The sequence below is a fragment of the Streptopelia decaocto genome, assembly GCF_964273445.1.
Source record: "Streptopelia decaocto genome assembly, chromosome: 3".
Classification (NCBI taxonomy): domain Eukaryota; kingdom Metazoa; phylum Chordata; class Aves; order Columbiformes; family Columbidae; genus Streptopelia; species Streptopelia decaocto.
In genome coordinates this window covers 69560479-69586091 of record NC_138656.1, presented here as the reverse complement: position 1 = coordinate 69586091, position 25613 = coordinate 69560479, and the positions used below count along the sequence as shown (strand labels likewise).

General features: G+C 42.2%; 1 protein-coding gene across 1 annotated transcript in view; it reads left to right on the top strand.

Annotated features, from left to right (window-relative positions):
* Positions 1-836: 836 nt before the first annotated feature.
* The window catches only part of DCBLD1 (discoidin, CUB and LCCL domain containing 1), a gene marked incomplete at its 5' end in the record, with an annotated part of 49423 nt that continues 24646 nt past the window's right edge, over positions 837-25613 (top strand). Inside the window, 3 exon segments of the mRNA XM_082049248.1 lie at positions 837-998; positions 1000-1258; positions 17101-17313. Of these exon segments, the coding sequence (XP_081905374.1) occupies positions 837-998; positions 1000-1258; positions 17101-17313 (634 nt within the window).

Genomic DNA, 25613 nt, shown 5'->3' with positions numbered 1-25613 from the left:
CCTCAGTTTGGCATGGCAGTGCAGTATTTCTGACCTGCCAGCAGTGTGAATCTACCCACCTCATGGCAACCCATCCCTGAAAAAGCTCTACGGTGTCAGGCAGGCTACTTTGAATTGTCTGGCACACTTTTTAAAGGGCGACTGCTGGGCGCTGTTTAATGTGTGGGTCTCCTGCGGCTGTTGACGCTGCAGGCGTTTCTTTACCGTGCACCTGAGTCACTCCCTGTGCCACAGGTCAGCAGAGAAGGGCAGCTGAGGCCATCCCACCTGGAGAGAGAGCTGCCCGCAGCATCCTTCAAAAAAAATCCACAATTAATCAGAGCACAACTTTAACGCGCAAAAGCTTGCACATGTTTAACATGCATTTGGGACCCCTGTGTGGAGATCCCATCCCAGGAGCAGGTTACAGGGGCGGGAAGCTCCAGCACGACCTCTGCTGCAGGAGCTGAATGCCCGCTGGCCCCACTCGTGTCCGCCCCCGCGCAGGCGTCCCGCGCGCCCCACCGCTCCTCTTCTCCCTATGGCAGAAAAGGAATCCTGCTTGCTTAAAAATATGTATGCATTACACGTGTGTGTGTATATATTAATATATATGGCCCGTCAACTTCGGGGGCTCGCAGGCGATGCTGGTGGCTGCGCGGGTTTGGGGTAACCTCCCGGCTCGCAGCGCAGCGGGAAGCCCTCCAAACCGTGGGGAGTACCCTGGTCACGATGCAGAGAACTGCGGCGGGTGGGAGGAGAAGCGGCAAGCCGAGGAGCGGAGGGGAGAGGGCGGCGGGGCCGAGCCGGCCCCTCGGTCCACGGCAGGAGGAGGAGATACCCCGCGCTGCAGCCCAATGGGAATAGTGGCGCTTCCCTTTCTCCCGTTTCCTTTCTCCACCCCCAGCCCCGGGCTGGGGAGGCGGGAGGCGGTAGCGTTGCAGCCCGGCCACCGGCGGGGCGCGGGGCCGGAGGCAGCTCCGCACGGCCCCTTCTCCGCCTCCGCAGAAACACCTGCGGGGGGGAAGGATGCCGGGGAGGGGCCGCCCCTCTCCGCGCCAGCGTGGGCTGGCTCCTGAGCCACCCCGCGAAGGCAGAGGAGGAGGAAGAGAGGAGGAAGAGAAAGCAGCAAGAGGGAAGTGGGGAAGTTGTGCCTTGCCCGCCCCGCCGAGAGCCGGAGCCATGGGCCCCGCCGGGGGTGCGCGGGCTGCCCCCTCGCTGCTGCTCTCCCTGCTGCTCGGAGCCTCGGCCCCGCTCTGGCTGCGGGCGGAGAAGCTGGGTGAGTCCGGGAGGCGGGCGGGGAGGGGGTCCGGCGTGCACGGCCCCCGGGGGTTTTACTCCGCGCTGGGGGTGAGAAGTAGGGTGCTGGGGAGTGTGTGTGGGGTCTCCGCCGTCCTTGTCTCGTTGCTCCGCGGAAGCGCAGCCTGAGCTGCTCTGAGGGCTGTATATAGTTGACCTGGTTAATCTTCGCCGGGTTTATCCCCGTGTCTGAGTAGCTGAGAGATTAAAGTGGTAACCGGCCTTACGGCGAATATATACTACGGCTTTCTTAATCTTCTATTAATTAGCGCTTTTTTTTTTTTTTTTGCTTTTTTTTTTTTTTTTTTTTTTTTTTTTTTTAAGTCAAGTAAGTGGAGAAAAGTCTCCGGCAAGTTGCAGGCAGGAGGTAGGGAGCGGCTCTGGCGGTTCCCGCGGCCACTCGGGCTCCGGCCGCGCTTCCTCAGCCCCGCGGGAGCCCTGAGCGCGGCGGCCGGCGCTCGGCCACCGGCAGCACTTCCCCTGCTCTGGCCGGGGGGTCGGGGCTGGCAGCCCCTGCCCCATAGCTGGATACAGGCAGGGCCGCTGCCCTGCTGCCTCGACGAGGAAGAAAAATGCCCTTACTCGTGCTGGGCAAAGTTTCGTTAGGAATTTCAAGAGGATCTTGCAAGCACTTTTATGATACTGCAGTTTGCTAAAATTAGGGCCCAGCTACTACTCTCTTTACCCTGTGTTTTTATGCGGTTCATGGTTAAGCTTCCTGTGTAAATTACAAGTACAGCTGACTTCCATCGAGGGGTTGGAACCTTTTGGCTTGTGGTGTTGCGTGGCCTGATGCATCCATCTTAGAAGTGTTGACTGATATGTACTGTAAAATGGTTAATTTTGGAAATTAAGCATCATAATGAGCTTGATAATGCATTTGGATAAATTAGTAGTCTCAATATTAATGTTCCAACTTGGCTGCAAATTCCATAACCCTGTGCTGTGCATTAGCATTGCACCCAGGCAGTGGTACAAAGTAGTTTGGCTGATTTATACCGGTTTTTCCCATTACCAGAGATTTCTGGTACAGATCTTTACAGAAAGGAGAATGTGGTATGAGTTGTGTTGCCTTTCTACTTGTCAGCTTCATGCCAGCTTTGCTCTTCTGTCCTCAATACGTTTCTGTGTTTTGAGACTCCAACTTGATATTCTCCAGGTAACACATATGTAGCAAAGAAAAAAATATTCTCTCAATCCCCAATTTTCATGAGGGTTTTTTGTTTGTTTTCTCTTTCACCAATGTTTGTCTCATGTGATGACACCAAGGAGAAAGTCATCTGGAGGGTCAGTTAGAATTAGTAAATTTGTTGGGATTTCTGCGGGTTTTAGCGCATACAGTGACGCTAACCTGTATGTATGAATCCTACTCTTCGTCTGTATTCCCAAATAAATTGTTAAAAGCACTATTATTCTATTAATGTTAAAAGTATTGCTACTATCAAACCAACAGCATGGAAACACAGATAATATTTTGCCTGGTTTTCTTTGGACGGAACTCAAATCTGCAGGATAGTCTGTTCAGTGTCTAGAAAGCAGAAGAGGTTTTGACAACTGTCTTTCCTTTCTCCTCAGGGGGGCAGTTATTGTATTTGTTTGTTTATTGATATTACCCTATAAATTAGGGACTAAGTGTCCTAAAGTTGCACCAGTGAAGAAAGGAGATAAGGATAAGTGGATACCAACTTCCTGCTACACAAGCTTCTTGACATGATTTAAATGTTGTAAGGGAGCACAAGAAGTGCCAGAGTGAATCAGACTTGAGTTTTGGCTAATCCTATATCTTGTCACCACTGGTGTCTCCCACCAGCTGGTGCAAAGAGAGATGTACTGGTTTAAATACATTGATTTAAAAATACTCATTTTAAAAAATAGAGTAGTACATTTTTCTGTGGCTGCACAACCTTTTTTTTTTGTTTGGTTGGTTTTGGTTTGTGTTTTTTGTGGGTTTTTTTGCGAACAGCTCACCTTCCTTTTCAGTTTTTCCTGAGGGATGCTACAGAACAAGGATAAAGCTGCTGTTATAGCTTCTGTTCTCTTACTTAAGTTTCATATTAATGAGCGGCTTCCCCCCCCCGCCCCCATGTGGCTTGGTTACTTCATAGCATGGCTTGTATCTGAGTGTTACTGTGCAGGGCCAAGGTGTCAGCTCTTGTCCTGCTCTTGAAAATACATTAAACGTGTGTTGTCCAAGGGCTTCTATGAAACACGGAATTTTGTCGTTCACAGAGTGATGATAGGAAATGCTGAGCATTTAGGGAATTGATTTTAATTAAAACAAGTTTATAAGCTTAGTATGTCCCACCTGGGGACAAATATCACATTTCTGACTGTGCATGAGTAATAAATAGCTTTGGAATTTGTAATAAAAGTTTCATCTTTTCCCTTTTTATTCTGCTGTACCCTGATCTTAACTTCGCTTGTGGTTTTAGTTGCCAGTTCTTTGCTGACAGCTACAAAATATACCTTGTTCCCCACCTGCCAACCTCACACAGTCATACCTGACCTGGTATCTCTTCCAAAAATCTCCTTCCAGTGGTTTGAACCCGAGGCAGAAAGGAGGGAAACCTGAACACATGATCTTTGCCTTGCACCTTTCTCCAGTTTTTCTTCTGGTTTCATTGAGCAAGACCTTGAACCATGTAATTGTGGGCAGCAGATATCAAAATCAGAGTTGAATCTGAGTCTTTCTTCTCAGAGTTTTGAGTCATCTTCTATTACATTCCTGGCCAGCAGGACTTAAAACTGAACTGGAGGTTGATAAGCATATGAGGAATAGGGGTTTTTATCTGTTAAGAACAAGATTTAAGCCACTCCTCTTGCTGTAACTCATTTATTTTCATTTTGAATAAAGCACAGCAGTGAATCTAGTTCTTGTGGGATTTGCATATCAGCATCCAAACATGAACTTTATTTGCAGCTTTCCTGTGTCTGTTGACAGTTGTGCCTGATGCCCGGTTGAAAGAATTGATGGGCAGTAGACTTCTAAACATTTTGAGGCAAGGCTGCTATTTAATGTGACAACAGCATATGCAGTAATTCTGAGCCATCATGGCTGTTCTGAAGGGCTTGTACAAAAGCAGTACCAAAGAATATTGGTGTGATCATGCTAATCCACTTTGCGTGCCCATTTCCAGCAGTTTGAAATGCAGATAGGGATGCATCTTTCTTGTGCCCACCCTCCTCTTCCAGCTTCTGAATATAAGTGATTGGTAAATTTTCAGTTTGTTTGCATTTTGTCCTTATGTCAGCTTCCTTCCTTGGCTCCCTCTGTCTTGCCTTGAGAATGCTGACTAGAATCACTAAAGAGGGAGGCAACAGTTTTCCTGCTGCAGTTCATAAGCAATGTGTGTACCCATCGCATGAAAACTGCAATGTTTTCAGTCACACAGGCTTTGCTATAAATAGCTCTAAGCCCTTTATATGTACTTCTCCTTAGGTTATCAGGGGATATATTTCAAACAAAATCAGAGACAGGGAGGACGCTGGGAGTCTTGCTGACAAAGGAAGGAGAAAAAGATAGCTTGGGAAAGTTGCTACCTTCACATGCACATAACATGTATGGCTGTTGAATAATATTTCAGGCAAATTATTTGTTGATTTTCATATGTACAAATACATTCATTTATATTTATCAAAACTGTATTGCCTTAGTTCACTTGAGCTACCTGTGGGGCATAGTAAAAATTAGTTTGAAAAACACCCACTTTGAGGATGCTTGAGTTACTGTATAGAGATGCCTAAGGTATCTTCTCAAAGCCATTTTAGGTACCAGAAATAGTATTGTTTTGAAAGCCTATCTGAACTAAGACATCATGCCAAGAAGTGTGGTCCTGAGTGGTGGTGGGCACTGAAGTCCTCACCATAGACGTCGCTGTAGTTTGGGACCAGATGAATTGTATCAGATGCTTTCCTGTGGCATGTACTCATCAACACACAGGTTTGCACCATCTGCTAAGAATAAAACAAGCCAGACAAAATCAAAATAAAATCCTTCTGACTGGATTCAGTGGAATGGCATTGGATCCCAACTACCTGCAATTAAAAAAAAAAAAAAAAATGTTAATAGCAATGCATAAGGATGAGCACACAACTTCCCCAAAAGATTTAATTAGCTTTACAACTGGGAGTAGGAAAATCCAAACTGGGACAATCTACTAGTGATGTTTAAATAAAAAAGGATAGTGGTTTGACTAGTTTTAAGAGTATACAGATATCTTAATTTTTCTTTCAGAATAAATTATGATCCAATTAAACTGATTTTTGTATGAAAATTGTGTGAGCGGTAAAGACACATTTTTGAGGTTGGCTGGATGCTTGCATATAGAGAGCATGCCAGTAGTTATGGTTAGGATTGTTGATCCTGTGTAATTAAGCCTGGGAGCTGAGAGTGTTACAAGAAGGAAACAATTTGGTCTTTTACTCCCGCTCTCCCTGTCTCTTCTTTTGACAGAGCCAGGACCTGCCTCTCGGGAGTTTCCTTCTGAGACGCAAAGGCTTAGTTTGGTGGTGGTGGGACTTTCTCATCCTCCCTGAGCAGGATTCGCAGTCCCAGTGCATCCTTACTCATTATTTCCATTCCCCTGATGGGACAGGGTTGCTGCCTGGTGGCAGCAGCTCCACGCTGCTCCTCCATGCAGGCAGAGGGAAGGATGAGTGCGCTCAGGCCGTGCTCTCTTTGCCCATCTGCAAAGAGCTTTAATAAAGATGTTTTAAAGCACCAAGATGACAGACAGGAGAATAAATGAGGAAAGCATAGCAGGGCAAGGCTAACAACTCAGCCTCAAGGCCTCCTACAAGACCAGCGTCTTCATTTTGATATTTAGTATCACACATTTAGGCTTTAGCTCCTATTGTAATTACAGTAACGTTCACCAGGCATTTAGTGAAGCTCTAAAATGTTGTTTCTTTCCTCAGCTGCTGCAGAAGCCTTGTTTCCATCACAGTTTTAATTTGTGATGTTCAAGTTTCTGGCACTTCCACCAGAAATTGTTCAACAATATTGGATTTCAGTCTAACACTTTGACATTAAAGTTGAAGTCATGTTGATGTCATCTTCCAGATGTTCATGTCTACTGAATAAAAATTGTGTTTATTTGTTTTATTTCAAATTACAAAAACACATGGGGAATTCTGGATGCAATCCCTTGCGCCATACAAAGGCCCGTGTGTCCTGTCAGAAATCAAACAAAACTTTTCTTCATGGTGTAGCAGGGGAGACCTCAAAACACTGGAAACATAGGTGGATTTCTTCACCCATCCAAACAGAATGGCTTTGTTATGTGCCTGAGCCTTGTTGTTGCAGCTGTGGTAACTGCACAGAATGGAGACATGCGGCTCCTGCCCAAAACTACTTGTATTTTGCTCTGTTGAAACACCAGTTCTGTGTTGGTGGGTTTGTTTGACTTTGTAGTGAGCTATGCTTCATTTGTAAATGTCTATGGTATCATTCAGGTATGAAAAAATATATTTTAACCTGTAAAACAAATTTAAGGGTCCTGCAGGTCCTCCTCCACTGGGAGGCTTCCGCAGCAAGGTCCGTGGTTGACACTGGAGCTCTTGCCCTACCTGTTGTCTCAGTTTGCTCCCAAAGCCAGGGGGTTGTATTATCCCATGTTTCTTGTGTCAGCACGGTAGAGGGGAATTGAAGTTGAAGTGGCTAGGAGCCACAGAGCTGGAGACTTTAAAACAGAATTGCAGTAGATAAGCTGTAATGTGAAGTATTGTGCCACGTGTGAAGAGTACCTGGGTGGTCGTAGGTGTTCACATTTTCAAACCCAAGAAGGAGTCAGCACTTGCTGATCTATTAGTATTTTGTGACAGACAGGAGGCACATAGTTAAGCTCATGGTCCTTAAAATAAGTATCTGAGAACATACTGATTTTCAACAAGTGCTAATGCTTGTGTTTTGAAAATGAATCTTCTATTTTTTTTTTTTTTAAGATGAAATTCAGTTTCTATGTTTTTCTAAGTGGAAAGTAAAAGAATATTGTGTCAAAATGAACTGAGCAGTTACATTGAGGTATTCTCTCTAGAGATGAGTGAAAAACTGTTCAGACCTTTCTGATGTACCCTGTTTTAAAATTTGAGAATGTGATTGTCTGATACTACTGTTAATCAAAAAATCCAGTCAAATAAAACAAGATTACGGAGTTTCAGTGTAAGTGATGTACACAGGATGGCATTAAAATATTCTCTTTTTTGCTATTTTTCACATCCATTTACAAATATCTTTTATGCAGTTTGATATTAACGTGTCACGGAAGACACAGAAATGATGCTGTGGATCATATACAGCACCACAACCAATGCTATTAGTACTTAAGTAATGGTGTGGTTGGTTTTTGTTTTTGTTTTTTAATTTCAAATATATTTGACAGCAATCATATGTAAACACAATGAACCAAAGAGATCACAAAATTTCCTCATTTACAGACCCTCTGATCATACTGTCCTGGTTAATACCTTGATGAGCATCAGGCAGGCTAGTCGCAGGAGAATACTGAAAAAAGGCATTTCTTACTTTCAGTGTTCCAGCTCAGAAGTCTGATGTAGCTCTTTGACCATATCAGTAAGTTTTCACTTCCATTTCTACTGGAGTTGTAAGGGACTACTTGTGGTTAGATTGCAATAACTGTGGAGGAAAGAGCTACTTTCCTAGAAATTAGGTTGAGTCAAAAGGCAAAACAGAAAATTGCTTCTTGCTACTAAAGAGCAGTTATTGTTTCCTTCACAAACCAGTTAATTTTCTCTTGAGATATTTGTTTGTTTATACCTTGGGGATAATGGGGGTGGGGGCTGTATAATTTGCTTTGAGAAAAGTGGCATGACTTTTCTTGTCCTTCCTTACTAACAAATCACATATTCCATCTAGGCATGCAAGTAAAAAAGGTAAATGTGGGATTTTTCAAGGAAGCCAGAATAGGTTTGCTTTCAAGAAAAAAGACTATCCCTAATCATTGATAACTGTCAATCTTGCCTGACTTGCGTCACACTGACAAGGGAACTATGTATTAAAAAAGACGGTGTGGTGGTTTCATTTGATCATGTTCAGCCATTTTCTCTTACCCAAAATAAAGTAGTTTTGAAATCTTGCCTTCCCACCTGCTACTGTAACTGGAACAGCTCTGCTTCAGCCTTTCCTTACCCTGGTGTCTCTGAATTTCCTGTCCCTGTGGGTATGTCGGTCTTTAGCAATGCTATGAATATTCCTATTCCTGTGCAACCCAATATTCGAGTCTGGCCCTGAGCTTGCAGCATATGTTTCCCACACAGTCCAAATTCGGTGCTATATGCTCTAAGTTAATCTACAGTAAAGCATAGTGAAGAGAAAAACCTGGGGAAAAAAAAAAAAAACAGATGGAGAAAGTAGAGCAAACAATTTGCATATATATGATATGTCTCTCAGTTAAGATTAGCATTTCCTACTTTGCCTGAAAAGCCCTTAATAGAAATCCAACTGCATGTTTGCCCCGAATCACAGAATGTGAGGGATTGGAAGGGACCTCAAAAGATCATCTAGTCCATTCCCCCTGCCGGAGCAGGAACACCTAGATGAGGCTACACAGGAATGTGTCCAGGTGGGTTTTGAATGTCTCCAGAGAAGGAGAATCCAAGGCTATGTCTTAGTGGCACAATATCCCCCCAACCCAGGGAAAGCCCAGCATGGGGTGGGAGGTGGCTCCATTTCCCACTGTGGCCCCATGTCCCTGTTGCACTGCTGGGATGCTGTGAGCAGAGGGACAGGGAAGAAACTCCTGTCTGTGGGATATTTGTGCCCCGTAGTATTTACAGCGCTGAAGCTTCACCAGGGCCCTGAGTTGACTGTGTGGGTGGCTGGTGGAGGAACACAGACCTTCTTCCCATTTATTTACAGTCCTTAAAGGTTCCTTCTGAGCGTGCAGTTCTAAGTGCTTGGGCAGTGAACTTCTCGGTACCTTCTCATCACATCTGCCCTTGAAGGGTGTCATCTGGATGTGTATCTTCAAGTGGGCTGGAATTTGTTAGAAAATAAAAACTCAACTTTCCTTTTGCAAAGAGGGGACCCTTTGCTTAAGATTACTCTGAAATTTCCATAAATGTGTAGCTCTGTTCTTGTTTCTATTTCCAAAAACACTCCCACTAATAAAATGTTGAGTTGATCAATCACAGCAATATGCTACATCCATAAAAGAAAAGCATTGACAAATATTGAATGCAGCTATGTAGGGAGCAAATAAATAAATTAAAATTTACAAATCTCTTTTGTTGCAGCAGTTAAAAAGGCAATGAAGTTTTCTCACACCCACAAGCTCAAGAGTGCTGTATTTAGAGTGCTGAAAAGCAAATTCCAGTGCTGAAACTCACTTCTCTGGAGGACTACATTTTGGTATACTGCCTAAGTCCTGGAAGCAGTGACTAGAACATGCTTATTTTTGACATGTATTACAGTACTGCCTGTCTTTCACAGATTGTGATGGAGCCAGATAGTGATCCTAAAAAGCAAAGGCAAACCTAGTTTGCTACTATTTGCATATTTAATAGAAGCAAAGCAAGAAAATTATATGATGCTATTTACACTTTTGTGTAAACCTTGTTCCTTAAATAATTCATAGGAAAGGGACTACCAGGCTGTAGCTGCCATTTTCTCCTTTTGGCACAGTGATTTCTATGGTAATCTGAATTTTCTTGTCACTGAGGCCTCATGTAAATGTAGACAGATAGTGTTAGGCTTCATCCTGACACAAGTCTCTAAGATGTATAAGCAGATGAGATGCTTACTTTCCAGAAAGTTATTTGATTAAGCAGCAAAAATAATCGAGTCTTTATGGATACAGTGAAACTGGAAAAGTCTCAGTGTGTGAGTTCATATTTGTGTTAGTTTAAGTAAGACTTACTACTCTACTATTTGTTAAGGTTTCAAACCTGAGTGCTATGTTCCCTCTTCAGTGGAACATGGCTTCCTGTTGATGGAAAGAGTTGCTTATAAGGAGATTTCTTCTTTCTTTTGACATTTTAGGAGCTAAATAAATAAAATCTCAGATCTCACCAGATTTTTGTCTTTGCAGACTTCTGCAAACATGAGAGGTTTCTGGGGTAGTAAAGGCTGTCCAGGCTGTTTGTGTCAATACAACAAAGTCATTGCCAGGCAAGTCAGCACAGCTGGAAAGATTTCCCCGGCCACTGGCAAATGGCTGTGTGTGCAATAGCTAAAAAACTCTTTAACTTTGAAAAACAGCAGTACAATTGCAAGCTACTTTGCTAGATAAGGCACTTAGAATGGTTGTCAGGGATTTTTTTTCTATACTTGATTATGGTGATCCAGCTGCTTGCCAAAATAACTTATACGTTTGAGGCAGATAATCTCTCCTGTGGCTGGCTGCAGGGGAGGACAACCCCCAGCCACAGCCTGGGCAGCTGGAGGGTGATTGCAGCTGGGCCAGTGGTGGGAACTTGTGATTTATGGAACCGCTGTGGAACCAACTGGAGATCATTTGCTGCTTTTTCATTCCTACTTTAAGAGAGACATTACAGTAAATAGTGTGTGTGAAGAGGAGGGAAAAGCATGCTGTGGTTTTTTTGACCTCCTCCTCCTTTTGCATCCCTTTGAAGTTAGCAAGTAAATAATTTGGGCAATGAAATCAACACTCCACAATGTTCTTTTGTTTCTTCTGCTGCTCTATCTTCCCTTCCTGCTCTCAGCCTTCCAGCCACTGCTTGGTTAGCTTGGGCAGTGAAATGGTTGTCCTGAGGAACTGTTGTAGTGCAGAGTTAATATGTTTCCTGAGAACCCAATGAAGTCAAACAAATTAAAATGCAATTCAAATAAAAAGTGTGCACAGTATTTTCTCCTTTTGTGGTAGGGCATAGTGCAAAGCATGGGACTTCTTCCCTTGAAAATACATTAATACTAACCTAAAGGCCACGGAAGACTGCAGTTTTTGTTTTTTTCAGATGATTATAGGCTTGCCTTAATTTTCACTGGTTTCTTTAATTATTCAAAAATAGTTTTTGTTGTATCCACAAAATATTGTGAAGAATGTAAAGCTGGACTTCTGAAAAGAAACTGCTGTGGATTTGTATACTTTTTAGACATGTCTCAGCCAGCTGCTCAGCTGATGTAAATGGTATCTGCCCTGAAACTGGTGGTTTGTGAAACTCCCAAATGAATGGTCACCTTCTGGGTCCCCCTGTGATGCCTGTGGCTCTGAGACCCAGCACTGCCAGGAAGGAAGACTGGTGGTACTCACCTGCCCAGCAATGCCTCAGGCCTGTGATGTTGCCCTTTGTTCTCATCACCTGCTTGAAGCCACTGCCAGGAAAAGCACAAGCATCTGACATCTTCATCGTTCTCTGGAGAAGTAGTGGATTTAGGTCCCAGACACATGGTGCTCTCTCTCTTCCATTATAATGGCACAGTAAAGAGCTGATGCTCTTGACCCAGGTTTGGCACCAGAGAGGTTAGAGATGAAGTGCTTAACTCTGGATTTTACTCCATCACATCAGGATGCAGTGAAGGTACAAACCTTCATGTTTGCAGCATGATTCTGTTAGTGATGGAGGCCAGAATAGCTGTATAAAAACCTAAAGTGTTGGCAGACCACACCAGTGGACTTGGATAGCATCTGGCAAAAAAACTTGTTTTCCCCTGGTCTTTTCTCCTATCCCACATGAACAGGAGGGCACAGGTTTGACTGAAAAGAGTTAATTTCTTTTTTACTTATCTGTTCTTATGCATAACTCGAATTTTCTTTCAAACACGAGTGCGGAACTCTGTCTTGTCTCAGCTATTGTGACTTTCAATAAGCTAGAGTCATTACTTCGGAGAGAGCAATGTGGAAGACAAGACAAATCTCATTTCTCCTCATGGGGATTCTCATCAGAGCTCACAAAGCCATACCCTCAACTCAATGGCATTTTCTTCACTTTGGCTGTGTCTATTTGCAAATGTGGCTCTTCAGAAAATGATGAGTTTTGGCTGAATTCAGAATTTAGATATACAAACAATTTTCTGCTCTTTCCTCTCAAGGGAAGGAGGAGAGGGAAAGAAAAAGGACAGGTCTGCAGCCCCCTGCCGGCTCTGTGACCTGACCTCCATGCAGGGCTTGTCCCAAGCATCACCGTGAATGTGGGTGTCCAAAAGGATGTCAAACTGGGAGAGAGGAGGCAGAGAAGGAAATAAGGCTACTTTGGAGTTCTTTGTCCTGGTGGGAAGGGATTGGCAGCATATAGTGTGAGTCTGTAGCCATAGAGGCCAAGAGAGAAATGCTGGTGCCCAGCAGGGCTTGTGCAGCAGGGTGGAAAAGGATAGGGAGCTGCTGGTTGTGTACGTGGGCACACCTAAGTACAACAGGTATTTAGCACTGGAGCAAGTCCAAGTCTGTTATTAATTGCTTACTGAGGTGAATCAGAAGGATGAAAAAGGCAGCTGTCTGCTGCCAGGATATTGTAGCAATACTTTTGAAAGCGAGCTTTGATATCATGCTATATCACTGTTTTTGTAGTTGGCGGTATAAACAGCAAAAAGTGCAGCACATGGAAACTTTTTATAGCAGTTGTTTGAAAAACTGTAGCTTCTTCCGTAACTCGGAGGGTGATATGCTGAGGGCTTGGGTGAAGGCTCTGTGCACATCCAGTCATGTGTGTGAGGAAGGGGTGGGAAAGACCAGGGAGCACAGGAGTAAGAGGCCGGGGCTTGGCTTGAGCATGGGGCTTGGGAAGAGATGAGAGGAGAGAGTCAGCACAGCCAGGTGATTTTAGGTGTCAGGAGGGTACCTCAAGGAACCAGCATCATTTTGAGAGATCTCTAACCCTGCCGTGCCTGGGAACACTGCTATTTTTCTAAAGCCACAGCATCCATCAGGGGCTGTGTCCAGTGCAGCTCACAGTGTGGGGCAGGAGCTTGTTTGTGGGCATCAGTTTCATCATCTACATCCTTCCTGGGCAGGAGGGGACCTTTCTTCCCATGAGCCAGCAGCTGCCTGGAGATATTCCTTCACCTTGTCCAACACACATCCATCATGCATGGTGACTGAGGAAGGGAAGTGGTGTGGTACCTGCCAGCCACCTGGTACCTCCTTTTGCCCTCTCCACAGGGTCAGGCACTGGTGTCCTCCGGAGGGGTCCCAGGTTTGGTTTCACACGCATGGGCAGCTCCTGGCAAGCAACACGTGAGAGAGGGCAAGGTGTGAGCAGTGTGCCTGCTGCTGTGGTGGAAGGTGCCTGTGGTGGTTCTCACTTGAGGAGTTATTTCCATCATCTGCCACAGGATACTATTTTTATCTGTGGTAAACAGCCTTAATTCCAGCACTGTGTGATCTTTGGTACAGGCTGAGCATAAACCAAAGGGCGGGCACCTGCAATCCAAAGACCACGATCTTGATCTTGATTCAAATGCCTGTGGGAACTTGGTTTACAAATCATGTTTGATGTGCTTTTAGTAACTCCTTGTGCAGAGGAGAGATTTTATTAAATCTAAGTGTGTTTAGACTTTCTGGCTGCTGAATACCTTGTGTTCAAATATTTTGCTTTGCTCCCGTCCAGTGAGAAGTGATGAAACCTAGATGTCAAAGGCAAGGCTGCCAGCTTCTTGCCAAACAGGATGATGGAAAGCAGTTCTCAGAAGTAATGCTACGTGAAAATTTAGTGTTAGCCAGAAGTTCTGCATTGAACTGACTGGTTGAATACATGTATTCCCAGACAGAAGAGTTGTGCTTATAGGAAAGAGTGTGACATCAGGTATTTAAACCATCGTTTTCACAAGGCCAAGCAGTTGTGTTTTAAGCTCAATGTATTTGAGGTTTGTCTGATATGTTTTGATGGGAAATCAAAATTTCACATAGAAAATAATGACAACAACAAAACTAATGGTAGTATTGTTCGCCTTTTTAAATTTCAAAATGTGAATAGGGATACATTTTGAATTCCTTACCATTTGCCTCCATTTCTGAGCCCTTGGAATATAGTCTGTTTATAAATATAAGTTTTTTACTGTATGTAGTCATTAAATCTCTCTTTGAGTTATCAGATCCTGAGTTTCATTCTACCTTTCCTCTGTGCCTTCAGACTCCTTCCCTAGGGTGCATTTTCCAGCAGATTTCAATGTAAGATTTTTCTTTGCTCTGGTAATCTTGCAGAGAATCTCAAAATTTACAGCTGCAGTCAGGCTTCTCTGTAAGAAGCAATGGTTACTAGGACTTGGTCTAACTTTCTGGACATTGCTTTGGTTCTTGTGGTGAACAAGCTTTTGTCATGACCTTTTTCTTCAAGGCAGGCAGGCAGAACAGAAGCAGCAAGGAATGTTATAGGTGCAGGATGATGCTGCGCTTCCCTCTCCTCAGTTGAAGTGTTTGAATGACCATGCTCCTGCAGTGACAAGTCAGAAAATAGCATTTATGCTTTCTTAGCTCAGGAGACGTTCTGATGCTAATACATTTCAACGCTGACTCAAAGGCAGCTTTAAAAAAAAAAAAAAAGAGTTTCCCTAGGAACAAGACCTTGTATAACCTCGACAGAGGAGGATGGCTGGCTGAGGTCTCTGGTGCACAGTTTTGCCTGTACACTTTCTGCAGAAATATAATGCTTTGTGACCTTAACGGTTGTCAGGGTCTTACCATGATAGCAATGTCTTTACAGCTTTTTGAGGAGAGTTTTGTACCACAAAGGATCCTTGGGATCGTACCGAGGCGACACAAGCCAGAACATAGCCCAGCAAGGGGAAGATTATGTGAACACTAGACTTCTCATTTTAAGTAGTTCATCCCCAGGACATTTTGTTGTAGTTGTACAATTTTTGTCTTTGTTTTCCCTCCTCTTTCCCAATGAGGATAAGTTGTAAACCAGGCTCCAGATTGTAGTTACTTTATTTTCAGAAGCCCAGCTAAAGTAAATGCTTACAGCTTGAAACATGCAGCTTAAATTAAAGGCCACGGGCAGTTATTTTTTACTACACAGCAGTCAGCTCTGCAGGCAGCAAGGCTGTCCTGTGTCCTGCTGGAAGTGATCTGGTTTTACACTGCTGGACCTCCCTGGACCACTCTCTGCATTCAGAAAGTCGATAGTTCCTCTACTCTGTTGTTCCTTACATTTTTATTCCTGCTGCAGAAAGTTTCCATTAAGAAGGTGGTTTACTCAAGAGGCTGGTTTGCTTTTCATCTTGAGTACATTCCTGTGCATTCTGAAATCGATAGAGTTTAGACAACAAACATGAACAACAGATGTTTTTTAAAGCGTGTGGACAAGGAGATCTGAAAAACTATATTTAATATGTTTTATGGTGACATGATTTTGGATCCATGTTTCCTATTCACCTCTTTTCCAAGCATGAACCTGTGATAAAATTTAACACAAGAAAACAAAGCTAGTAATAATGATAAAGCTTGAAAATAAATGCTGTTTCTTGTGGAAAAAGTGGTTGAGTTGGATGAAATGGCAACGTAATTATATAGTAGCAAGTCAAAATTTGATAGCTTGGAGATTATCTTTGCACAGCATGCTACTTTCCTCCCAACCCCCAGTATGGCACGTTTTGTCATCAACACTTCATTTCTAGTTGTTCACCTTTAAATAATCTTATCAAATCTTACTTTCTATCCTTTTAGTGGTCATGGAAGGAGATTCAGAAAGCAGTTAAACTGAACAGACCAAACCAGTTTAACTAAAATATCCCTAAAAGTAAAATTCTGGGTAGTTAAGGTGAATATTGTGAATTCTCAGCTCCACAGGATTCTTTATTTTTTTAATACTTCTAGGACTAGTTTCAATTTTGCAGTGATAGTGGGTAACAGTATGCAACACTCCTATATGAGTGCCTATGCCATAACTGACCTAAAACTGAGGACTGCCCCTCAAATGCATGTATATATAGCACTAATTCCACTATTGCAATAGTTTCTAGTATTTGGAAAACTCAGCAGAATGAAATGGCTTAAACTTTAATATGTAAATTTTAATTTACTAGCGTACTTTAAAACAGTTCACTAAAAATTACTTCCTTTGGTAGTCAACATCTCTTATCTGATACCTCCTTCCTTCCCCTCCATGGATGCTTCCTGTTTTCCATGTCAGTCCCCACATCCCCCCATGTATTTCCATGTGCCTTTTCCTGTTGTCACACGTTCTGCTGCAGCTGCTCCTCAGATGCTCGTCCACCAAGGAGAGACTCCACAGGTGAAAAAACACTTTGTGGGCACCTACCCCTGCTCCTTGAGCAAGGAGGCAGCAGCACTCACATCTTCAGGCATGCTACCGTGAAGTAGCCTGCCAATCGTTGGAGATGCACATCCCACTTTTGAAGCCCCTCTTGGGTCTTTGCCTTGTCCCCTGTTCTTTTCGTATTATGCAAGTGGTGCAAGAAAACCAACAGGAAAATGAGTCAGGTCCACGATAGGATGTAGTTAAATCATGTCTGTGCTTTCATGTATCGTGATTCAGTTACCCTCTCTCTGACGGTTCTTTCTATGGAAATAAAATGTGGAATGATAATTGGGAGAAAACTATTTAAGGAAGGATCCTACCTATTACATGTGGAATTGCATCATCAGGGTTTCAATGGGGTTTGGCTGTAAAACAGAAAGGCAGAGAAACTGTACAGGACTGTCAAATACATACTAGTTCATTACTGTTTCCAACCCTCCTTTATACTGCTTCACAAGAGAAATATGACTGTATTTACATTAGTTACCTATCTTCCAACAACAGCATAACCGAAGTGGAGTATGACAAAATACTTTTTTAAAAGATAGAAGCACATGTGAGACATGATTATGTGGCCAGTATTTTCTTACACATTTTAAATTGAGGAATACATTTAGTTTCTCTTCCTTATTTCTTCTCCTGCTGCAGGGGATGGATGTGGACACACGGTGATGTATCAAGACAGCGGGACCCTGGCGTCCAAGAACTATCCTGGGACGTACCCAAACTACACTTTATGCGAAAAGAAAATCCAAGTGCCTCCAGGAAAACGCCTGATCTTAAAAATTGGAGACCTGGATATCGAATCACAGAAATGCGAATCCAGCTACCTTACCATCCAGAGCTCTTCAACATTGCATGGTATGTAAAACATAAGGCAGTGATCAATGCATGAATTGGCAAAAGTGTGAGTAAAACCCAGGTTGGCAAAATGTGAGAAATGCCAGCCTTTGTCCTTTCCTCCTCCTTTTCAAACCCAAATGTGTCATTGTTGGCATGGGAGGCTGTTGCCCCTCACACCGTGCGTTGTGCTGCCCGGACTGGGAGTGCTGCCATGCTGCAGAGGGGCCACCGGGGCCACGGGAGCTTGTACCCAGCTCTGGCACATCCACCCACCCCCAGGGCTCTGCCCTCAGACCTGCGAGCTGTGCTGTCACAGCTTTGCTACAGCACCTGCAGGGACCCCTGTCAGCCCTGTACCCTTCTCAGGTAGGGGAAGAGCTGGCTCAGTAACCAGGCAGAAGCAAGATGAGAAATTGGAGTCAACTATCATGCATGTCTCTATTTCCTAGGCAGTTCAGGCCTCAAAGATAACCTTTATTATTGCTAGCTGTTAGCCACTGATACCTTTTGCTAATGTACAGGCTTTAATACATGCAGATATTAAATGCGTGCAGCCAGTCTGCACTCCTGCAAGAGATTTGCACAAGAAGATAAGTGAGTAATATTCTATAGCTGTGAAATTAAGACAATCATAACGACAACAGGATCCTCCAAAGGGAGAACCTGAGGCCTTCCTTGAATCAGTTCTCCCATCCAGTTGTTGCTGAAACTTTTGATCTGCTCTTTCTAGAAAAGTCAAACTGATTTTCAAGTCAGCGCACCCTTTTTCAGATGTCCGATTTAAATTCAGGGCTTCAAGGAGTTCCACAATGCAGGAATGAACTCCTGAATCAACAGTTCATAAAATTTTGCCTGCTGGGAGTGGGCTGCAACCCTTCAGTCAGCTGAGGCTGAACATGCTGTACTAGACTTAACAGGCAGAATTGATTAAATGGAAATGGATGATGAAGAAACAAGCTACACAAAGATTCTGCAGGTTTTCTAGACTACCTAGCTCATTGCTTGGCTTAGTGAAGTGTGTGGTTCTCATAAGATGAGGACTCATAAGATATCTTAGTAGTAAGGAGTGAGTTATTGCCTTTCATTCATGAGCATGATAGGCCTATCACTCATCTGGTAAGATAAGATCAAGTGAGGTATTAAAGCTTTGCTCACAAATGAAGGTAAAGGTAATTATTGTTCTCATGAGGGATGTATTACATTTTAAAACAGCCTTCACCAAGAGTGGCCAGTGACATGTTGATATCTAAGCCTCACGTAGAGCTTGATTTGAGGCATAAGGAATGTTTCTGTGTGTGTGTGTGTGTGTGTGTGTGTGCTGGGATTTTTTTATGTTGTTTACCTCATTTCAGAACTGTAAGTAATGACTTGGGTTCACCTGAAGCAGTCTGTCTGTACTTGGCAGTTAAGAGATAGGCGTCGAATATTGCATTATCATACCTTTGAATAATTTTTATTGATGCTATCTTGGCATTTCTAATCAAATGCTTTTCTAGGAAGCAAGGAGAAATCGATACATTGTTTTCTGAATAGAAAAATGAAGCTTGGATGTTGATTGAAATTCTGGTTCCTTATACATCAGCTTGAGGACATCTTCACAAAGTTCCATCCCACACTTATTCAGCCTGTAAATACAGAATACCTGCGTGTTATGCAATCAAATTCATATGATAAATTTCTTTAAAGTATTCCCACACCCATTTTCAGACCTTATTGGTAATGTCTGATGCATATGGATGATGATTTGCATTCTCAGCAACAAACTGCACAATTAGCACATTTCGCTCATATCTGATTAAACTAGTTTTATAGCTTAGGCATACATACCATCTGTAATGGGTATTGTGGTCTGTAGCTCGCTGTAGACTTTCCCACTAGCATATCTACAGAGTCTCTCTCTGCTCTATGATCAGGTAAATCCATGCAGAACAGTAGTGTGGGAACATTGTTTTATGCATAAATTCACAATATCACTTGTATTATAGATGAGAGTAGAACTTTTCTAACTCAGTTGATTCAATAATTTTGCCATAGCTCTGGGTTTTAATATGCATTTATGTAAGCAAAAGAAGCTCTGTGAGTGAGCACTGTTAAGTCCGTTCAGCCTATTAAGTTTCCTTTCCGGTAGCTGTTTCTGAGCCCAGATCTCCTCTTCACAACCTTCCCTTCTCCATGAACATCTACAGACAAGTCAACATCTTCCCTTTGGCCAAGAAGACGCTGACCTTTGCCATTGAAATTCTTTCATAGGATGATGGAGAGTTGAAAAGGTTTTACAGGAATTGAAATCATCTGAGCAATTAAAAATTAATCTCTGCATGTTTTCTGTATTTAACTTGGGTTTAAAAAGGAAACCCTAAAAAGTATGGAAGTTGGCAGTGTGAATATTACTCATGTTTCAAATTAGCTGAGCAGCCTGTGCTCTTTCAGAGGTTTGCAATTACAAGACAATAAGGTCCAAAGGGAAATATGTTTTAAATTTCATATTGATCTCTTCAACTCTACAGAAAACAACCGAGTGATGTTGGTATACATACGAACATCTATTGAGAACTGTACCTGAAGCTTAGAAAATTGGTCAGAAGCAAAATACTAGATTATGTGCGTAAATATAAAATTAATATAAAAAAGTCTTCAGATGACAAAGTATTGTTTTCCTTTCAGATTTCTCCCATGTGTTGTCTTTACATTTAATTGATTCCTTCATTGTTATAACTTTCTACTGGGATTCATGCAGTACAGGCAGGAGTAACTCAATTCTTGTTTGGGGTATTTATGTTCCATGCAGTAAGGGCAAACTGTTATTAATATATACAAATGAACGGATTAATTGATTTATGTTAGCCGTAACACTGATTTCTTCATTTTTGTAAGTCGGTGACTACAGATGACACCACTTATATATACGTTTTATTTAAGTTCAGAGCACTCCTCAAATTTTGTAGACTGGTAGAAGAGTGCTGTGTATCTAATTCCTTCATAGAAAGGTGTGTAGTGTTGTTGCATCTGCCGATTTACTGAAGCCTCCCAGATTACCTGGAATACAAACATGACACCACAGTTCTTCTCACTTTTGATACATCTCAACTTTAGACCTGTGAAAGCAGCCATTGCATTTAGTAGGTTTCTCCAATACTGTAATCAAAAGTTCATCATTAAATAATCTTAATGAAGCTTTAAAACCAGAGGCATAAAGCACAGGAACACTTTATCTCTGGGTTATTACTCTGCAGACTATTTTCTTCAGTGTTCACCAGAGGAAAGATGTTGTAGCAAGCCTTTTTTTTATTCAAACTGTTAGTTTTGTATCCAGACTTAAATGTGAAAATATTAATCATCAGCCAGCAAAGGTAAGTCTAACACCAGTTCTGGTGAAACTGAGTCACCTTTGTCTGGCAAACCTTTAAATACTAGCACAGCTTTGCACGTGTTGTCTCTAGGAGAAATAAATATATGGTCATGTTCTGTTTCCAAGGCATAGCTTTGTCCTGGATGAAAATGTGTTTGTTTTTTTTTTTTTTGGTCACACTAAAGGAATGTAGAAGAAAAATTAATATGAAGCACATTGTTGTGGTGTAGACAAGGTGCAACTGTTACTTAAATGCTTTTCTTCTCAAGTTAATTGCATTATCTGAGCATATTAAAAATACTAAGCTCTGAATTAGAGCTTCTGATTTTTTAATTAGTTAAAGGGATATGTGAAAACAAGATTAACCATGTGGTCCCTGTAGTTCTCATGAGCACAACATGCACTGCTTATTAAGGTGTAGCATAAATGTTTTAAAAGTTTAACAGGAGCTGCTTTTAGTCAGCTTCTTTTCATATCTTTATCAGATTTATGTACCTCTTTTGACCTTTTTTCTTGCTTTTTTCCCCCCTTCTTTCCCCAACTAATGGCTTAGTATTTTTTTCCCCTTAATTTTGTGAGATGATAATCAGTCTTGACTGGAGAGATAGATCGAAGAAGAGATAAGTGTCTACTTATTTCTCCATTCACTTGCAGTCAGTAGGAGGCTGATGTGTTCCTCTGGGGTGGATGTCAGATCTGCTGAGTGACTAGTAATAATTTGAAGAGTTAGTGCAGTTAACTTGTTCTTGCATAATTTACAGCCAGTAACTAGCATGAAATAGATGGAGAAATTACTGAAAATGCTTTCTCCAGTCACTAAGGGTTGTTAGACAAATGGAGCATTTACTCATGTGCGAGTGTCTCATGGCTGCTGGGAGTGAGTGTGCACGGGAGTGTGCAGGAGAACCGAGCACCTTCAGATGCCTCCTACCTGTCATTATGACTTGAGGGGATTCATTGAACCAGTCTTTCCTTATTATGTACTGTATATAAATGTCTTGCTTGAATAAAGGGTGTGTCTGCATTTCTTTTTTGCCCCTCAAAGGAAACTTGCTATTACAGTATTGTTTCTGGTATTTCAAGAAATCCAGGGAAATGCCCAGACAAGTTCTCACTGAAGATCAAGTCGAGCAGTTTCTCAACAGTCAGAACTCTCCTAATAGTTGGGTTTCGCCTGAGTGGTTGCAGTATCCTGAGGTTTCAGCTTTGGAAAGATTTATACAACAAAGAATGTCTGCTTTTCTTTTATCAAATTAATTATTTTTTCCTCTTAGCTGCATGAAGTGCATTGTGTGTTTTTCTGGGTTTTGGTTTTTGGGTTGTTTGCTTTTTTAAACAGCTACAGGTCGTTACTAAGTATTCCTAACTGTAGTTGTGCTTTTGTCTTCGGGTTTGGTTAAAACCACAGCCAGGTTAGAAGTGGGGCATCTCACCTGAGGTCAAGCAGACAGACCTACAGCTGGCACAGGTGGCCCAGAGCCTTGCTTTTAAAATTGTAATTACTCCTCCAGCCTGGTTCTGCTTAGATGTCTTTTCTTTCCTTTATCATTGTCTTTGGCAACCATTTGGAAATGCTAACTGAAAGTTATATTTGTTTTTCTTAAAATGAGAAATGTTTACCATGCAGTCTGAGGTCAGCCTGTGTTGCACAGGGTTAGATGTTGAATAACTGGGCTGTCTCATCCTGACTGACAAATGTGACTACCCTGTCAACTCACATCTGCTGAGTATTAAATACCACCTTCCCCACATCTTGCAAAGAAGGGCCACAAAGTTGGTGAAGGGTTTGGAGAGGAAGCCGTATGAGGAGAGCTAAAGTCACTGGAGAAGAGGAGACTAAGAGGAGACCTCATGGCAGTCTAGAGCTTCCTCACAAGGGGAGAAGGAAGGACAGGCACCAAACTCTTCTCTTTAGGAACCAAAGACAGAGCCCAAGGGAAAGGCAGGAAGATGTGCCAGGGGAGGTTTAGATTGGACATTAGGAAAAGGTTCTTCACCCAGAGAGTGGGGGAGCACTGGAACAGGGTTCCCAGAGAGGTGGTCATGGCCCCAAGCCTGACAGTGTTCAAGAAGAGACTGGACAACGCTCTCAGACACATGGCATGAATTTTGGGGTTGTCCTATGCAGGGACAGGAGTTGGACTCGATGATGCTTGTGGGTTCCCTCAGGACATTCTATGATTCTATGAAAGAAGGGCATGGAGCAACACTTTTTGTCTCCTGGAGCGTCCTTGCAGGGTGACACTGGTTATCCCTGAGTGTGTGTGACAGGGTTGGAACAAAGAGAGGTGACCTCTCCTTTCCTCCTTGGTAGTGGGACAGGAAGAGTTACTGCTTATGAAAGTGAAACATTTGTGTGAACATGGGATGGAAACAAATTTCAAGAATGCAGATGTTTTCATATAACAGATCCTTGCTGGTTTTATGAAAGACTTGTGCACTGGCTGAGTTTTTAGTTCTGAAGTGAAGCAAGCTTTGATCCATGTTCATCACATCCCCTGTCCTTCCTCAGCTACTGAGGTACTTCTAAATTGCTTTATTTGAGAAAAGGCTACTGAATATAAAGATCACAATTTAAAATGTTGTCTTGCCCAAACTCCCCAGGAAATTATAATCTTGGAGATCTATGGGATCATTGCTACACATCACTCCCCAGCCCTGCCTTACTCTCCTAGACTAAGGTTAAAGAAAAGAGAGGAGAATCCCCATCGAAGAGTGGACATTACAAGCTGATATCTAAACTGAGTTTCTTAAAGACCTTTGCAGATGTCAAGCTCCAGTTTTCAAATGAATTTGATGAATCTGAAAGCAGAACAAGCAGAATGAACCGGACTTGCACTAGCTAAAGAGGGACAGAATTACTTTTAAAAGGAAGAAAAAGTCTTACGGAAGAGGCAGAAAGTGTTAAGAACTACAGAAACAAATGGCATGTAGGCATTGCCAGCTGGTATGAGAGAAGAGTCCTCTAGGCACAGCGCTTCTTAAAGGAAGTAGAAAAAAATAAAGGAACGTAATTCAACAAAGGAACCTCCGGAAATATGCCAGAGTCTGGTTGACAATAGAAGTAAACTAGACTTCATAAAACCAGACAATGCTATAAAGATCATAAGATTCACAAAATGACATTATGAAAAAAGACAAAAGCTGCAGACTATTGCTAACATTTAAAAAATAAACAACATGTAAAATAATCTCTTCCGTCTCCTGATGAACCAGCCAAAGGATATCCAGGAGACAATGTACCATGTATCTTGCAGGATGTTAATAGTGCTTGGAGACAGGGATTCCAAAATAAAAGTATTTCATTTAAATCACTTAAACCATACCAACAGAGCAGGAGTTCTGGACCAAAGGCATTACATTTTAGTTTAATTATAGAGAATGCTAAATTAGATACATTCAAAATTCCTAGGCCCTTAACAGCTCTCCTGCAGAATTTTAAAGATACATATATATTAAAGAATTTGGAGTGAACAGGCACAACCACGGTTGGGCCAACTTGTTAACGAGACACTGAAAGAAGAAAAGGCCCAGGCATCTAGATGTAGTAATACAGAAATATGGAGAACACCTACTCAGTTTCATGACATGTAACACATCTGTTTATCAAATCAAACTCTTTTCTTTGTTCTTAGTAAACAAACCAAACAATCCCGCCTACTTACCCTAGCAGAGCTCCAGCTGAGTCACTTTAACAGGAAACAGGGAGCCAGATCAGCATTCACTACTTATTTTTCAAGCCGAATATGCAAAACAACCCACCTCATAACTAACATTAGAAGATGAAAAACTGATAACGTGATCTGGCAGTTCTCAAAAAGGATCTTAAACTTTTGGCTTAGTCCCAAGTTTAGGAATTAAGTATTTATCCAGAGTCAAGTCCAAATGCTGCGGTAATAGTTAACAGCACCCTATAGACAAGTTTCTCATTTTCATACCAGGCATAAACTAAGGCTTTCTCCATCATCTCTCCACTCTGGTTGTACAGTACTCATATGGACAGCCTGGGGAAATCAAGAAGTCCTAAGTGGAACACAGAGAAGACAGGGAGCATGTATGAGTTTTAAAAGTAGGTAATAAAGTAGTATTTTTTTCACCTCAATTGCAAGTGGAAAATACTGACTAATAAATATAGTTTTCAGATGAAGTCTAATGTCTATACATGCTGTTTGGTTTTAATCTTCAAATGTCTATAAAATCGCACAATATACGTATTCGAGGTAATAGTTAAGTCAATGGATAGCAAATCTGCTGGGTGTTACTGTGTATATAAAGTGCATCTAATTCAGGCCCACCACAAGCCAAAATGCAGGGAGCCTGGGAGACCAGCCTTTCACTTCTGGCTTAACAATAGGGAAGTAAATGGAGGACTGCTGTGTAGAAGTGCATAGGAAAGTGTACGTGGTTAAAACCAAAGACATTTTTCTAAAGAAAATTAGAAAATAGATGAAAATATAACATTCTCCAATCAGTCAAAACAGAACCCGAGGAATTGTCTTGACCCTGAATCAGTTTTATTTTCTAAGCGTTACCAGTTGTCCCCTTGAGGAATTTCTCGGAAGATTGTCAATGTAAAATAAATTGATTAGGGAGAAAACCAGAATCTGAAGTTAAAAAGGCCACTCAGCAAAAACTTGGCATAATGGAGAGCAGTGCTGCTAAACATAAAACAGCATTAAGTAAATCTGATCAAAAAGGTGCTTACATTGGTCATTCAAAACACAGTAAGCACTGAAAAGAGCAGAATAACACCTCTTCCTAAAAACAGGCTGCACACATCTGTAGTTCTTTCAGGGGTAAAGAACCTCTCAGCTAAACTGGTATCTAATGGGTTTCTCTAAGAACAGCAATAGAGGGGTGAGATAACACTTAAACTTCTTTTCTAAACCATACCTCTCAGTGCCCATTTCTGTATTTGATAACACAGAAACTCTGCTAGATCTCAGGACAATCTGAAGACCTGGCAGTG